General features: G+C 37.3%; 1 protein-coding gene across 1 annotated transcript in view; it reads left to right on the top strand.

The window, feature by feature from the left end:
• Nucleotides 1-16,341, top strand: part of LOC122797803 — a 348,647-nt gene that overhangs the window by 269,458 nt on the left and 62,848 nt on the right. Inside the window, exon 5 of the mRNA XM_044066324.1 lies at nucleotides 5,109-5,231. Coding sequence (XP_043922259.1) covers nucleotides 5,109-5,231 — 123 coding nt within the window. The remainder of the gene's footprint in view (nucleotides 1-5,108; nucleotides 5,232-16,341) is intronic.

Here is a 16,341-nt window from a genome sequence, read left to right as displayed (position 1 = left end):
GGATCAAACATGGCTTTGTAAGTCAAGCAGAGATCGCCGCTTAGTAGACGATATGAGACAGAGAATAGCTGGAGTTTTTTGAATCTGTCCATGTAGGATATGTGTTTAAAGCCTAGGATTCTCTTCATGAGGTACTTTTGTGGCTTCTCCAGCTGTTGCAGGTGTCTAGTGAGGTACATGCCAAATGGGGCATTGTACTCTACGATTGGTCTAATGAAGGAAGAGTAGAGAGAGATGATGACCTGTATCTTCCTGGCTGCAAAACCCTTGGTAATGAGATGTGCTACATAGAAGGACTTTTTGACCACAGTGGCAATGTGGTGGTCGAAGGAGAGGTTGCTGTCAACCTGTGTCCCCGGATCTCTTATAACACCTTCAGTGTTCAGTGGGTTCCCATCGATGTGGTAATTAGTGGGATCTGAGTTTTTCCCAAAGGGGATGAAAACGCATTTTTTGGCATTAAGCTTAAGGCCATGGTTTCAACACCAGCCATTGGTCTCAGTGAGGCCTTTCTGTAGGATGTCTGCATCATTTGAGGAGTTAATAATGGCTCCCAGTTTGCAGTTGTCTGCGAACTTGGTCAGCCACAGTCCCTCCGTGTTGGCCTGGACGTCTGGGAAGTAGATGCCAAACAGGAGAGGACCCAGGACCAATCCCTGTGGGACTCCACTCATGACTGGTCAGCAGTCTGACTTGGAGTCTACTACTTTCACACTGTGGGTTCTATCTGTGAGCCAATTTGCAAGCCACCTAACAATATAGGGGTTGATATCTAGTTTGGTGAGCTGTATCAATAATTCCTGAGAGAGGAATAGTATCAAAGGCCTTGGCTAGATCAAGGCAGGCGGTATGAACTGCCTTACCTTCATCCACAGCTCTGGTGACTGACTCAAAGAATTCAACCAGGTTGAGCAGGCATGATCTACCTTTCACAAAACCAAACTGTGTGGGATCTAGAGTTTGGAGATTCCCTACATCCTTGTTAATTAGATCCATGAAAATGCGCTCCATAGTCTTACATATCAGACTCGTCAGGCTAATGGGGCAATAATTTCCAGGATCTGTAGTTGCTCCTCCTTTATGGAGAGGGGTGACTGTAGCAGTGCACCATTCAGTAGGGACAAAGCCTAAGGTGGGTCTTTCAGTGGAGGCCTTGCATTGCTGAGGTACTGGCAGTGACTTTAAATCGTGTCTTCGTTACTACGCAGATGTCTACACTCTTCAGGGAGAGGAAGATTTGGAGGGAGTGCAGTTTCTTGTTAAGACTTCTAGCATTGAACGATACCACCTTCAGATATTCCTTCATAGGTTCAGTTAAGTTGATAGGTTTGTCAGTTAAGCATTGCCTAAAAAAGGTACGATGGGGATGGAAAAGGTTTCTGACAATATCTAAAAGCCTAGCGGTGATAAGTGCAGTCCATCCCTGACAAAGCAGTGTATTCTGTCAACCATGTCCTCTCAAGCTGTCAAATATTGTACCTCCCTGGATTGACACCAGAAACTAAGCCAATTGTTAAAATCAATCATTTTCTATTGGTAACGTGGCATCATCCTTGGAGAAGGTAGTATGCTGCTCAGTGCTAGGCTCATACCTGCCTGAGACACATAACCAATGAGCTTGATCATGCCCCGCTTCATATAGTCAAGGGAGGTATGTCTTGGGTTATTAACACTTATACGAGCTATGACACAGTCATACTGGTACCTGTAATTCAATGACCCAAGTGCCTGTGTGACTTGATAGATCCTATCCCTGGAAAGGCAGCTAACAGTGACTCTCTCTTCTTACTCAGTCTGGTGAGGGGGACATCAGTGTGCCTCACTATAGAATCACCAATAACCAGAAAATTTGGCTATGCACGGGTTTGCTTTAGGGGCTTAGCAGTGGAGGCACTGGATGCAATGTTACTATGTGTAGCTGTGGGTGGTGCTTTAATGGAGTGTTTATGTGACAGCTGAAGACCTCTTATTTGACTGTACTGTGCAAGAGGTCTTATTGTTTTAGGAAGGTTATCCCTAAGTCCCAAAGCATAAGTACTTTTATGTATAGGGTCTTTACCCTGTACAGCAGGTATGGTGCAAGTATCACTGACAACCTCTATAGGATTAGTTTTGATTGTATGATAGAGTTTTGCCTCCATAGGTAAAAGTGTATTTACACCTCTTGCATACTTTATCTGTTTTATTTAGAATAAGTGGGTTGTCAGAATACATAAGGCAATTGCTACAATGCCTCAGAATACCAATCTCAATCAGTCTGGCCAAAAAGAGTGTCTGGAAGTGCATATCCATGGCTTCTGATTAACTAGGGAGAAATAAGGGGAATTTAAATATTGCATAGGTCAACAAGACAAGAAACATGATGAGCAACATTCCATTATGAGCAAACTAGATGCTCTAGTAGTTACAAAAATCTGTCTAGACAGTAATGCCACAAGAGTGTAGACCATAAGCCTTCCTAATATAGAATAACTGGTTTAGAGCCAAAGTGCTTAAATCAGAAGCAATTCCTAGCTCAGAAGGGTAGAGGCTACACTCTCCTGACATACGATGTAGACCATAAACCTTCTTAATGTAAAATAACTGGCTGGGAGCCCAAGTGCTTATACCAGAACTAAGACACTTTTATAATAACTGACACAATAAGCCTTCAACCAGTAATTCCCATCTTAAAAAGATGTAAGTTACATCTCCTACCTCAAGAGTGTAGGCTACAAACTAGTTTGAAGCCCAAAAGCTTAAATGAAAACTAAGGGGCTTACAATGTTTGTTTGTGTCTTTCGGCTTTTCCTGGTTAGGGGTCGCCACAGCGGAACTCTGGTCTGCTAATGATTGGTAGTTGATTTTTACGTGCCGAGTTACCAGCCCTGATGCACAACCTTCAACGAAGGTACGCCCATTCACGCATGTCTCCACGCAGAAGACGCTCTAGCTGAGAATCGAACCGGACAGCGTCTTACTGTGAGGCGACAACGCTACCGCAGCAGTTATAATTTAATCAGGCTATTAACAAGCAGTAATAAATGCAGTAGATTAAATGCAACTGAACACTTTAAGAACATGCAGCAAAATGTTAAATAAAGTAGGAAGAAGCATGGATACAGTAAAAGCAGCTGAATAAAGTGCATTTTTAATTAAGTGGAGAGGGAAGATAATTTCAAGTTTTAGAGGCTAAGGGGAGGGTCTTCCTAGCTGATCTCTCATTTCTCAGTAGAATGAACTGATGAAATGGGACTGGCTGGAGTGTCCAAAACAGATTTATAGTAGTAGCAGGCAGTTCAAGAGTCACCAACTTTAAAAGTACAACAGCAGCAGGATGGGTTGGTAGGAAAAATAAAATGCAGACAGAGATCAGCAATATTCAGACAGAGAACAACAAGTCAAACAAGAACCACAGCTAAATGAAGATGCCACTAAATATTTGTATTTAAATGAGGAATACTATTTCTCAGCTCCTCCCACTAATTAGGTAGGTGTTATTCACTGTGTGCAAAAGAATTATTTTCTAAATTTCAAACTGACCGTAGCCAAGACCTAAAGTAGAAGTAACCAAACCTTAAATGAATAGAAGTAACCAAACCTTAAATGAATAGAAGTAACCAAACCTTAAATGAATAAATTCAATCCAAAACCAAATGCATACAGAGATCCGCAATAGTCAAGCAGAGAACAGCAGCAAGTCAAGCAAGCACTGCAGTTAAATAAAGATGCCTCTAAATATTTCCAGTTAAATTAGGAATTATATTTCTCAGCTCCTCCCATTAATTAGCTGGATGTTATTCACTGTCTGCAAAAGAATTATTTCCTATTTTTTCTTACTGACCCTAGCCAAGATGTCTTAAAATTCCAAAAGAACATAAAACTTAAAACAAAACTAAATGCAATATAAAAAAAAAGATAAAAAATAGAAGTATCCATATCTTAAATGAATAACTTCAATCCAAAATCAAATGCAGACAGAGATCAGCAATAATCAGGGAGAGAACAGTAAGTCAAATAGTACTAGAAATCCAAAGTCTAATAACTGAATTTTGTCTGTGACTTAAACATTGCATGATTTAGAGAACAGTGTCCCAGAGACTGCCTCTCCTATGGAACAGGCTTCCCATCCATGTAAAGCTGAATTTGTCTATTTACCAGTTTAAGCGTAACCTCGACCAGTGGATGGGGAATAGGAAATTTACACCGGGCAAGGCACCCATGTTCCTTATGGATAGAGGTAACTAATAAATGCCTAGCACTCAATGTCCTATTTGGATACAGAACATCATTATTCTTTTGGGAGAACTTGGCTAGGCTTAGAAAGGCTCCCTGGATCATTAGCCTAGTAACAATCTATGAATGTATGAATCAAACAAGCACTAAGGCTGAATAAAGATGCCACTAAATATTTGTAGTTAAATAAAAAATGCTATTTCTCAGCTCCTCCCACTAATTAGCTGGATGTTATTCACTGTCTGCAAAAGAATTTTCTAACTTTTCTAATTGACCCTAGCCAAGACCTCTAAAAACGTCAAAAGAGAAAAAAAAACTTAAAACACAATTCAGTATAAGAAAAAGATAAAAAATAGAAGTAACCAAACCATAAATTAATACCTTCAATCCAAAATTAAGTGCAGACAGAGCTCAGCACTAGTCATTCAGAAAGCAGCAAGTCAAACAACTCTACATCTTAAAAATGCCTCAAATTGTTTTTGGTAATAGTATTTTTTCTGTCTACTGTAACACAAAACTACAAGCACAGCAATATCAAAATACAGAGAAGGCAGAGATTTTTGGGTGAGGTTGATTCCTTTGGTTTCTATTTCAATGGAACTTGACAACTGTTAGTAAAGAATATCGAGCCATGCATCTTTGCAACCTGATAATCTACTGTGACTATGAAATCTAGCAGTATTGCTACAGAGGTCATCAGGGTAATAAATTATGGAATTTAGAGAACAAAGTGTTGTTATGGAAATTTGACAGCATTTCATTTTCTTTTCCAGGAAGCAGTGTGCATGGCCTTGTGTTGCCTTAATCAACTAGTTCTATGCTACCAAGCAAAAAATATTTGTTTTATTTGTTTGTTTGCATGTTAATATCCCTCTTTCTTTCTCTTACTCTAGGAATTTGATTTTCCACCAAATTTATCTTGGTATTCATTTTCGGTAATCAGGATTGAAAAAATTGATAAGGAATATCAAGAAGTTCCTTTTGAGATCTCTAATGAGAAAACACGAGAGAATGAAGTAAGTTAACATGATACTCTGATGTGTTAATTGCAGCTTTTAGTTGTTGTTGTGTCTTTCGGCTTTTCCCAGTTAGGGGTCGCCACAGCGGAACTCCGGTCCGCTAATGAATGGCGGTAGATTTTTACGTGCTGAGTTGCTGGCCCTGATGCACAACCTTCAATGAAGGTACGCCCATTCACGCATGTCTCCACACAGAAGACGCTCTAGCTGAGAATCGAACAGGACAACGTCTTAACTGTGAGGTGACAACGCTACCGCAGCACCACCACCGCATTCTAATTGCAGCTTTTAGTATGGTTATATAAACCTGTTCTGTTGCCATGTCATTAATCTACTGGTTTATTATTATTACAAATAACAAATCTGATTAATTTCTGAATTCTAATCACTATCTCCATAGAGTCTGCATGTTAAACCTGTGTGTTTGTTTACTCCGGGCACTGCAGTTTCCACACCTCCCAAAATAAATAAATAAACACATAAATAAATACATACAGATGTATATAAATAAATAAATAAATGCTGGTTGATTGGCTACTCTAAAGTTTCAGTGTTTATTGTATTCATCAAAAGGACAGTTAAATACATATATATATATATATATATATATATATATATATATATATATATATATATATATAAATGAACCTTGGAGACGTTGTCCAGTGGTAGAAAACAAATATATTATAGATAAAAATAAAATGAACCACTGTGGTTTGGCAAAGGTAAAAGCACAACTTTAATAAAAGTCCACTAAATAACACAAATGGTAAGCACTTTCACTGACAAAGTCAGCTTCTTCAGACCATAAAAGACATCATACTCATTTTCAAATAAATACTACAGGCTCTTTCAAATTCGACTAATGAATAAACAGCTCATGATGCTTGAATCCTTAATAAAATTAAAATAATTTCACCTGGATAACTTCCTGGCTCTAAGGGCCAGTCTTAAAGAGACCTTCCCATTGAGGCCTTTTGCTTGGGTGCTTGGAGTTGCAGGATCCAATATAATTCTCTGTTCTCAGTTTTATTAGCAATGCCACCTAAACTCATATCATCAAATAAAATTTCAATAACTATAAAATTAAAGCAATGCTTACTGTCAGTGTCTAATATGTGTTTGGCCAAAGGATTTTTATCATCTAGCAGTCTGATACACCTAACATGCTCTCTCAGCTCCAACAAAGGTTGGGGTATGCACATACACACTGTTTCAAAAACTGTCTGAAACTAAATGAAAGTGCAGCATAATAATATCTGGCAGAGAAGTTGGTGCCATCTCCTATATTTGAAATGGTATTCCTCTTTGGACAGATAGGGGACCTAGGCACTTATTTGGATAACTCTGTCTTATTATCCTGTCTGTTTACTTACCAAGGGAATATATTCAAGTTCCAAAGAAGTAGTGCTACTACTGTACTCTTTCCTTATTAGAACCATCATTAAATACAATTCACCCATTGTTATGTACAAATCCAAGCAGGTCACTCACCAGAAAGGCAACTAAGATTTCTAACCAAGAAAATTAAAGGTCTTAAATCCATCAGCTATCCCAATAGATTAGCATGAGTCTCTTTATACTTATAGCCTATATGTTGCTGAAAGTTGACCTATGTCTCGCTTTTTGAGTCATGAAAGATACAGTCCAGTATGACCTCCTATTTCTTCACAAAAGCAGTTGACCCTGTAAACACCTGCACTAGTCACCTTAATCTACAGCAACAAATAGATAATATTTGCTGGAGGGATAGGTTCCTAACTCAACGTATTCCTAGCCTATGAAATGAGCTACATCTACAAGCAAAAGAAAGTACTATTTTGGTCTCCTTTAAAGAAAGTCTTCATGACTGGATGGGTATAACCAAATTTACACCAGGGTTATTATATACAGTCCTGCTCAACTCGGGAGGTGATCACTATTATGTCTTTGGAAAAGTTGGCAAGAACATTTAAATTTCCCTGCTTAAAGGTGTATATATTGCTGGGCAGCTTATGGTTTCTGTGACTGCTTGCCTAGTATGTTCCTATGTTCTTTAGAAAAAAGGTAGGAGTACATTACATAGTAAAACATGGAAATTGTGGGAACAATAGTCGCATGCAAACATTTAGTGGAGGAATGAGGTTTAAGAGCATGTGGAAATTGACTAATCTAAGTAATGTTGCCTAGATTATAGAACATATAATAATATATGTGATGTATAATGTTTGGAAATGTAAACTTGTTAATGTGGTTTGATTATTAATGTAAGTTTACCTATGCCACAAGTTATAACTCAGTAAAGGTGTTTAAAAATGAGGCATACAGGAGACTAGGGAGTAGATATGGTTGAACTATGAGTTTAAGTATATACTCTGATAGATACAATTTGACATTACAAAGAAGTTCTAGTTTTTTATTTTATTTTTTTTTCTTTCTTTCTAATTGCTTACTGGATGTGATGATTGAATTGTAATTTATGGTCAATTACTATGCTTAGTAGTTTTGAATTTTTTGCTTGTTCAATGATAGTATTATTGACTGATAAATTTATTAAGTCATATCAGTTTCATTAATGGGTTGGAGGTAAAAATGGCATTAGTTTAGTCTTCTTTGGATTTATAAGTAGTTTAGACTCCTCTATCCAATTTTCAGTTTTTGTAATGGAATGTTGTAGGTTATCTTGTAGTTGTCAATGCTGAGGTTAACTGTTTCACGCAGCAGAAGCAGTTTAAAGACAGAATTTTCATAACAGGTTAGTGAGAAGGCAGGTCTTTGCATATTAAGTGAAGAACGGCATCTAAAGGAATGTGTAGAGTTGGGGACTTTTAGTTTATTACCACAGACCACCAGGTGATTTTGAATGTGCCGAAACATCTAGCAATTTTATGAATGTAAGATGACTCCAAAAGCACAGACAGGCACTACATAAAAGGAAAACAGTCTATAAAGTATCTCAGTTCTTCACCACCCACATAAAAATGTCAATGAAAAACTAAAGGTATGGTAAAAGGCCAAATGAATATGGTGGTCCAGGCAATATTAAAACCTTTAATAGACGTTTTATAAAAAACAAAACTACATACAGTTGAGTGCTTTTATCCTGTATATCAAATAGGAGTTCTTCAGAACTAAATTGTAGCTCAAGTCTCATAGATTTGTATACATTACCCTGACCCGATTAATTTAATTAGAACAAGCAATTAACCAATGGCTGTGTCGCAATCCACATCTGTTGACCTTAAAGAGATTCAGCAAAAACAACAGTGTGAAGTAAAGAAGGTCAAGTAAAGATACATTAATTTTACAAAAAGTACAGTGAATAAAATGGAAAACAGTCCAATATAACATGTAACAGAAGAGAAGTAATAAAATTTTAAAAAATGCAAATATATATATATACAAATGTATCATAATTTAGCTGATCTTAACCCAAGTACAGGTGCAATAGATATTAGATCATTTAAGCCTTGATGATTGTTGGCTTCAAGGGAAAGTTGCCAGTATAACTCTCTATACTCTAACCTATTTTCTCACTGAACTCCTGTTGGATCTTTTAGGACCTGTTCAAGGTAAGAATATAAAACAATTGTCCATGCATGTCTTAAGATATTTAGTTAGTGCACTAGTATATGACTTTTTTGATATGCAGTACATGTGTTCATATATAGGGTCTATGTTAAATAAACGAACGCTTAAAATGTCGAGTACAACATACTCGAACACTTTTAAGCGAATGTTTATTTAACCAAGAGCCCAGAATGTCGCAAAACACAACACCGAAATGTTATGTTTGGCCACCTACCCATCCAAAGTTCTATACAACACGTAACCAACTAACAGCACCTTCCAATACATCATAAAAAAAAAAAAAATCAGAACAACGTACAGTAACATTGCAAGCAGGGGGGCAAGCCCCCCTGCACCCCCCACACCGCCCCTACTTATATATACCAACTCTGAGACTGCAGTGCAGAAAAGGGAAATTCTCCCTTTCTGCACCATATGGCATTGTTAGCAGTAGCTGACATGACGTAATACGTCACATATGTCAGTGCTGGCCAACCAAAATAATTCTGAACTCCGTTTTCCAACATTCTGGGCTCCCGATTAAATAAACGTTCGCTTAAAAGTGTTCGCGTATGTTGTACTCGTCATTTTAAGCATTCGTTTATTTAACATATACCCCATATATATAGGCACTTTTGTTAGATAATTGCTTTTTGAGAGAATGTTTAGTGAGGAAACAGGTTTCAAAGGATTTAAGGATTATAGATAGCCAAATAATGTAATTTAGGGTTCTGTTTTCCACAATGAATCACTTCAAATGTTTGATAGATGGGGTTTTTAACTTATGAAAGCTTGTATTCAATACAATGAGACATTTATGGAATCTATGAATTCTGAGATTGAGTTTTTAAGTTCTTGTATACAACAAGATTTATTGTTTTCCTAGATAATTATAAGGATAAGTTTTACAGAGTACTGGCACAAGTAGATGAAAAATGTACTATTTACTAAAAAAAAAGGAAAGGAAGTTAAACTTATTAGGGAAAAAAGGAATATGATCAGAATCTTGTATACCCAAATGCCCCATTCGAATAGGGTATAGAACTATAGGAATAAAGAAGGGAAATATTATGAGAGATCTACCCAGTTTCTTTATCCTAATAATATACCTGTTCAACCTGCATCCCCTAATGAAAGCAAGCAATTCATTCCTTCCCCAACTGGATGACCCTTTAGACTTTCCTCATTTGAGGGGTTCCAACAGACTGATGGGCAGGAACTGCAGATATCTGGGACACTCCCCAGTTCCCATAATAAGAAGGAGTGGAAGAGGAAGGAGATAAAGAATGTAGGAAAGAAAGATAATAAGTACAACATAAAGAAAAATAATAATTATAACAAAAAGAATAATTCTGCCTCTACTGTAATTTTATTTCCTTTTTGTGTTTTGCAGATATTTAAGCCAATATCGCTGAAGTGTGTTTAACTAGGTTTGCATAGACTTTAAGGAGCGCACTATTCTCTATTCTTCAGCTGATACTAAACTGCTCTAAAAAGAGTTGGAATATGTATATACCTGAAAACTGTCTTAAGCTAAAATGTAAAAAATTTCCGCACTGTAGCAGCTGGCAAAAAGCAGTTCCAACTTAATATGTTTTACTCGTTTTCAAAAGTTAGAGTAATTGCAGATGTGAGTATTGGATGATTCTCTCATTAACTCATCATATTTCCACCAACTGTCAGGAAATCCTTCTATCTGGCTCATTTAACTCAGTTAATCTTTATTTATTTATATCTAATTATTTTTTTAAGTGAGAATCTTCAAAATCCAAAGAAGTCATCCTTCTACTGTACTCTTCTCTTATCAGGCCAATCATTGAATACAATACCTCTTTGGTATTTAGAAATCAAAGCATATCAGTCAATTGAAAAGGCCTCAACAATTTTTAAATAAATAAATATATAAATAAAATAAATAAATAAGGAAAGGCCTTAGATCCTTCAACTATCCCAACAGATTAAAGCAGCTCTGTTTATAATCAGTAGCCTTCCAGCAATAAGTTACAACTACAAGTCATGCAAAGTAATAATGTGTACTATTAATTATTCATAAAAAGTGTCAAGAACGTTTAAGTGTGCCTTCTTAAAGATGTATATGGCTAGACTTCTTACAGTCCCTGTGATCGCTTACCTATCACTCTTCCTAGCTTGCCACATTAAGTGCCTATAGATCAGCACTGAGTAACTTTCACTGTGAAACTATGCTATGTTTTGCTATGTTGGTTTCATGTACAGTCTGTGCATGTACATTATATATTTCTATATCTATAAATATGGTTGATGTTCTGTTGGTTGAATATCTTTTTCTTGAAAAGAAAGAAAGCCATATTGTGTGATCGAAAATCAGTTGATTGCACATACCAGTTTTGTTTTTTTTATGTGCAAGACTGAGGTAGTGCAAGGATCGGGGAATCTGCCCTTTCTCCAGTGTAGTGCAGTTTCGGAGTTGGTCTATAAAATTAGTAGGGGGTGTGGGAGATGCAGGGGACTTCCCTCTTGTACAAAACGTTTTTATTTAATTTTGTTTAATTTTCAGTAAGTTGATGATTAGGCATTTAAACCCAATGATTTGAGGTTTGATATTTTGTTTTTTCAATGAAGAGACATATAATTGTGCATCTTAAGAAGTAGTGGAACAAGAGATATCCAAGAAGGTAAAAAATGTAGGTGTATTATACCAAAGCAAGAGAAAATTAACAAAATTAGCCCACATTTCTTAGTACAGTGTTTATATAGATGGAACAGTACCTTCACAAACAATTGTATGGTCCATGTAACACATCCACTAATGCCCTCTACATCTTTAAGCTGTTAAAATAATAAATCTTAGCTGTAGACCCTGGAAGGGCTTCCCTTCAGCTTTACTAAACACAAAAAAATCTTTAAGTTACCTCAGGCCATGTCCACAGTGAGCTCAGACTGGGTAATCAAAATCCACAATTGTTTTGGTTAGAACCCCTGCTCTAATCCATGATGCTCCTCTGGATGAGGAGCTAGCCTCTTCATTTTCCTTGATTACACAACTTCCTTTTATACAACACCAACAGGCAATTAACTACCAGTTAACTGGCCAATGCAATGTATTTCATAGCTATAGTACAGTGACATTTTTACCCCCACAAGTCCCTCTACCCATGTTTAAAGACATGTTCCATACATCATTAGACAAGACGTTACAAATACCTTCTCCCAACCTAAAGGAAACATCAGTTTTGGACTCACAATGATAGTTTGTTTTTCCTTAACAATCCATCAGCATTCCTATTAGTTAGCCAGGTCTGTGGTTCACTGAGTACTGGAATGGTTGCAGTGATAATGTCCATAGGCAGAACTTTGTATTTTTATCTGTTTACTGAGCCATTGCAATAGAGCATGAGTAGCAATGAGCGTGAAGTGCCACTTAAATAGTATTCTACTATTCTAGACTAGACCCTCACTAATAAACCCTCACTAATCCATCACTCAAGTTATCTACCAGACAGCCTAAGAAACCACCAGGGAGAAAGAGTGATTTGATATGTGCCGTTTTTGTTTTTTATAAGTGGGGGGTGGCCTAATGGTTAAGGTGTTTGCCTTACAAACACAAGGTGCAGGGTTTGAGTCTCCCAAGGGATAATTGGCTAGGCTTAAAATGGCTCGCAAGGGCAGTTAGCTTAGTACTAATCTATGAACCTACCAACCTTCTTTCTAAGGCACTGTTACTCAACAACAAAACCTACAACATACTAATATGTGACACAAAAAATTTCTCAGCAGACACCTTTAAACAATTACTCCATAACTGTAATTGGTCCCCATTAAAATACCTCCCTTTAGATGCAGCAGTTGAATACTTCAATAACGAATTTCTAGATACACTAAACACACTAGCCCCTATAAGACATATAAGATCTAAATCTAACTACTGCCCATAGCTTACTAAAGAAACCAAACACCTACTTAAACAAAGAAATAAATTCTGGTACCAACACTTAAACAACAAAACCAAAGCTGCCCCGGACAACTGCCACTGCTTAAGAAATGTTTGCAAAAAGCAAATCAGAACAGACAAAAAAACTGCTGTACATCCATGCAGCACAAACATCAACACAACCCACAAAAATTCTGGGGTTCTCTCAAACATCTTATCCATCCATGGCAAAATTCCAACCCATCTCCAAATTCCAAAAACTCAGATGAAAGTATAGCTTCCCAGTTTAACTCATTTTTCGTAAACTCCATTATTTCACTTATAAAAAAACAAAAACGGCACATATCAAATCACTCTTTCTCCCTCCAATGACTCCCATACCTGACTCTCCCATCAACCCATCCAAGCAGGAAAAATTAAGAAATTACTGTCCAAACTAAAACCTACAACTTTGGCCGCTGACACACTTCCAAATGACTAACTCAAATTAGCAGCTGAGGTCATCTGCTTCCCAGTATCAATACTGATCAACAGATCTATCACTGAACAGTATGTATCTAAAATATGGAAAATCTCCTACTTTATTCCTCTCCATAAAGGGGGCTCCTCCTTAGAACTCTCCAACTACAGACCTATATCCATACTATCTCCACTCTCTGAAATTTTAGAAAAATGCGTCCACTCACTAGTAATGCAGCACCTTCTAACCAATAAGCTCCTTGCCATTGCACAACATGGATTTTGACCAGGCCATAGTACCACCACTGCTCTGGTCAAATTCACCAGCACTGTTAACCAACTAAAAAAAACAGCAATTAAATGGTTGCCTCGATATTTCTAGATATGTCAAAGGCATTTGACACAGCTTCCCAGGAGCAGCTCATACAAGAAATGGCATCCCTTGACATATTTAAAAATACCCTCTCCTGGTTCAAACATTATCTCTCTGAATGCCATCAAGTGGTAAAATGGCATGATGACCTCTCTTCTCTGCTTCCTGTAACAGTAGGTGTGCACCAAGGCTCAATACTTGGGCCTCAGCTCTTCTTAGTTCTCACCAATAATCTGCACACAGCAACTAACCATGATACCATTATAGAGCACACAGATGACTCCACTGTCATCTGCACCACACCGCACCCTACCACAATTACAAGAAGTTACACAAAAATTCTTTACAGCTATTGAATCCTTCATAGACAAATATCAGCTCATCCTAAATCCCACAAAACCAGACTAATGCTATTTCATAACAACTGCCACAAAACAAAGTCCCTCAACCAAGACTTTAAAATCATCTCATCCAATCACACCCTAATTGAACCCATCCCTGAAACTAAGTTACTAGGTGTCATCACAGATGATAAGTTAAAATTCGACAAACACATGTCACATACCATCAAAAAGACCCACATTAAATTAGGTTCTCTCTATATAAGAAAGCCTTACTTATTTAAGTCATGCAGGCAAGCAATTGCCATGACCCACCTTCTATCCACCTTGTTTTATGCCTCTCCCATACTCATAAACATCAAGAAAAACAACTTAAACAAACTTGAATCATGCTACCCCAAGATAGCCAGATTTGCCACTAATCTGCCCTACAGAACCCATCATTGTCTTGCTCTGAAACAACTCAAATGGCTAGAACTTCCTAACTTCCTAACCTTAAACTAACTTTCCCTAAAGCACACCGTAGTTCACCTCCCTGACAAATGCACAGCCTTGCAGAACCTACTTTAAATTCACCAGAGCAATAGAGCCCTATGATCATCTGATAAACTACTGCTAACAGTTACAAAATCCAGCTACAGCTTTGGCGACTGCCTATATTCTAATAACATCACCAAAATATGGAAATCTACCCCCTCAGTACATTTTATTATTTATTTATTTTATTTTATTTATTTTACATTTGTTAACCGGGAAAATCCAGCTGGACAAGGTCCATTTTCAGTGGAGGCCCAGGGAGGAAAGCTCCAAAAATATGAGTACAACAAAATTAAAGATAGTAAATGAATAAGAGTCACAATTTCAGGGAAAAATATAAAATGCAAAAATTTTAGTACAAGAGTTTAGACAAATTATAGTAACTAGCCTAGAGAGTATATAAATATGCAAAATCCTAGGAAGTACAAATGGTAATGAGAGTAATATACTTGACATAGTAAGACAAGACCTATGTTGAGAAATTGGATCCATAGTAGTTGGACAGTGCAATGATGGGGGGTTGATGTATCAAGTTATGCATGGGCAGATCCAAGTTTCCAGAAGCTGTGATTTAAGTAGTTTTTTGAATTGTGTAATATTTGTGGTACACATAATGGGGGAAGGGAGGTTATTTCAGGCTTTAGCAGTGGTATGAGAGTAGAGAGATTTTCCTGCAGTGTTGTTAGCCCTAATGGTACTGAGGAGAGATGTAGTGGTAGAGTGGAGAGGGCGAGTGGTAGAGTAATGTGTGAGCAAATGTTGTAAGGCAGGAGTTTTCTCAGGGTTGGTCAGGATGTTAAATGCAGTGGTTATCTGTCAGAAAGTGAGTAATTGGGGTAATTCTAGCCATTTAAGGTGTCTTAGTACTTGGCAGTGGTGGGTTCTGAAAGTAGAGTTATTGGCGAATTTAGCAATTTTGTTCTAACATGATTCCATTTTATCAAGATCAGTTTTTCTAATGTGGGTTAAAATTGGGGCATATGTAAGAGTGGATAGAAGGAGAGTTTGAGCTAAGGTGATTCTTGCCTTATCAGTGAGAATGTGTTTGTACCTATAGAGAGTATTCATTTTCTTATAAACCTTTTGGACAGTTTGGGTTATGTGAACACTGAAGTAGAGATTATTGCCTATTTCTACCCCAAGGAGTTCCAGCCCATCTCTGTTCAAAAACCCTCTAAAGAGCCACCTACATGACAACAGGATGTGCTCCTGCTCCTCACCAGGCTGAATCTACTTCTGCTCCTCATATTCTCCCACACTACTGCTCAATCAACTTCATCTTTGTGGTAAATAGAACCTTTGAAATCTAATTGTAACTTGACCCATGACTAAATGATTGTAACTCTTCAAATGTTAGTTGACAAAAAATAATATGTGGGAATTCCACTCGAAACAATGCTAATTGTATGATTTGTATAACTTTGCTGTCTCTGTTAACTTTGTATTGTGCTACTATGTGTCCTTATGAGATTTAATGTGGAGCTTTTCTTTTGTATTGTGCTATTTGTCCTCATTAGGTTTAATGTGGAGCTTTTCTCCCCAGGCCTCCACTGAAAATGGGCAATCCAGCCCAGATGGACTTCCCTGGTAAACAAATGTTAAATAAATAAATACATTTCTAAGTGTAAAAAGTTCACTTCACAGACAAGCACCCTCTTTCAATGATTGAAAATCTCTTTTTAGCATTGTTTAATCTTTTTACTGGTATAACACATGAGCTGCTTCCCTCAGTGAATACTTTGGTGCAACACTGCTCCCAAACCTATCTCTGATATATCCCCTATACAAAGTAAATTCATTAACAAAATAAGAAGTCACTAGCACTGCTTCAGGATATAACATTACTTTTAGCTCATTACATTATCTACCTGCCTCGAGGGAATATTTCACCTTGACAGGCTTTTTTTCTTTTGAGACAGCTGTCAAAAGGTAAGAAAT

The sequence above is a fragment of the Protopterus annectens genome, chromosome 3.part1, assembly GCF_019279795.1.
Source record: "Protopterus annectens isolate FY-2018-M chromosome 3.part1, PAN1.0, whole genome shotgun sequence".
NCBI lineage: Eukaryota > Metazoa > Chordata > Ceratodontiformes > Protopteridae > Protopterus > Protopterus annectens.
This window is presented reverse-complemented; position numbering and strand designations above follow the sequence as displayed.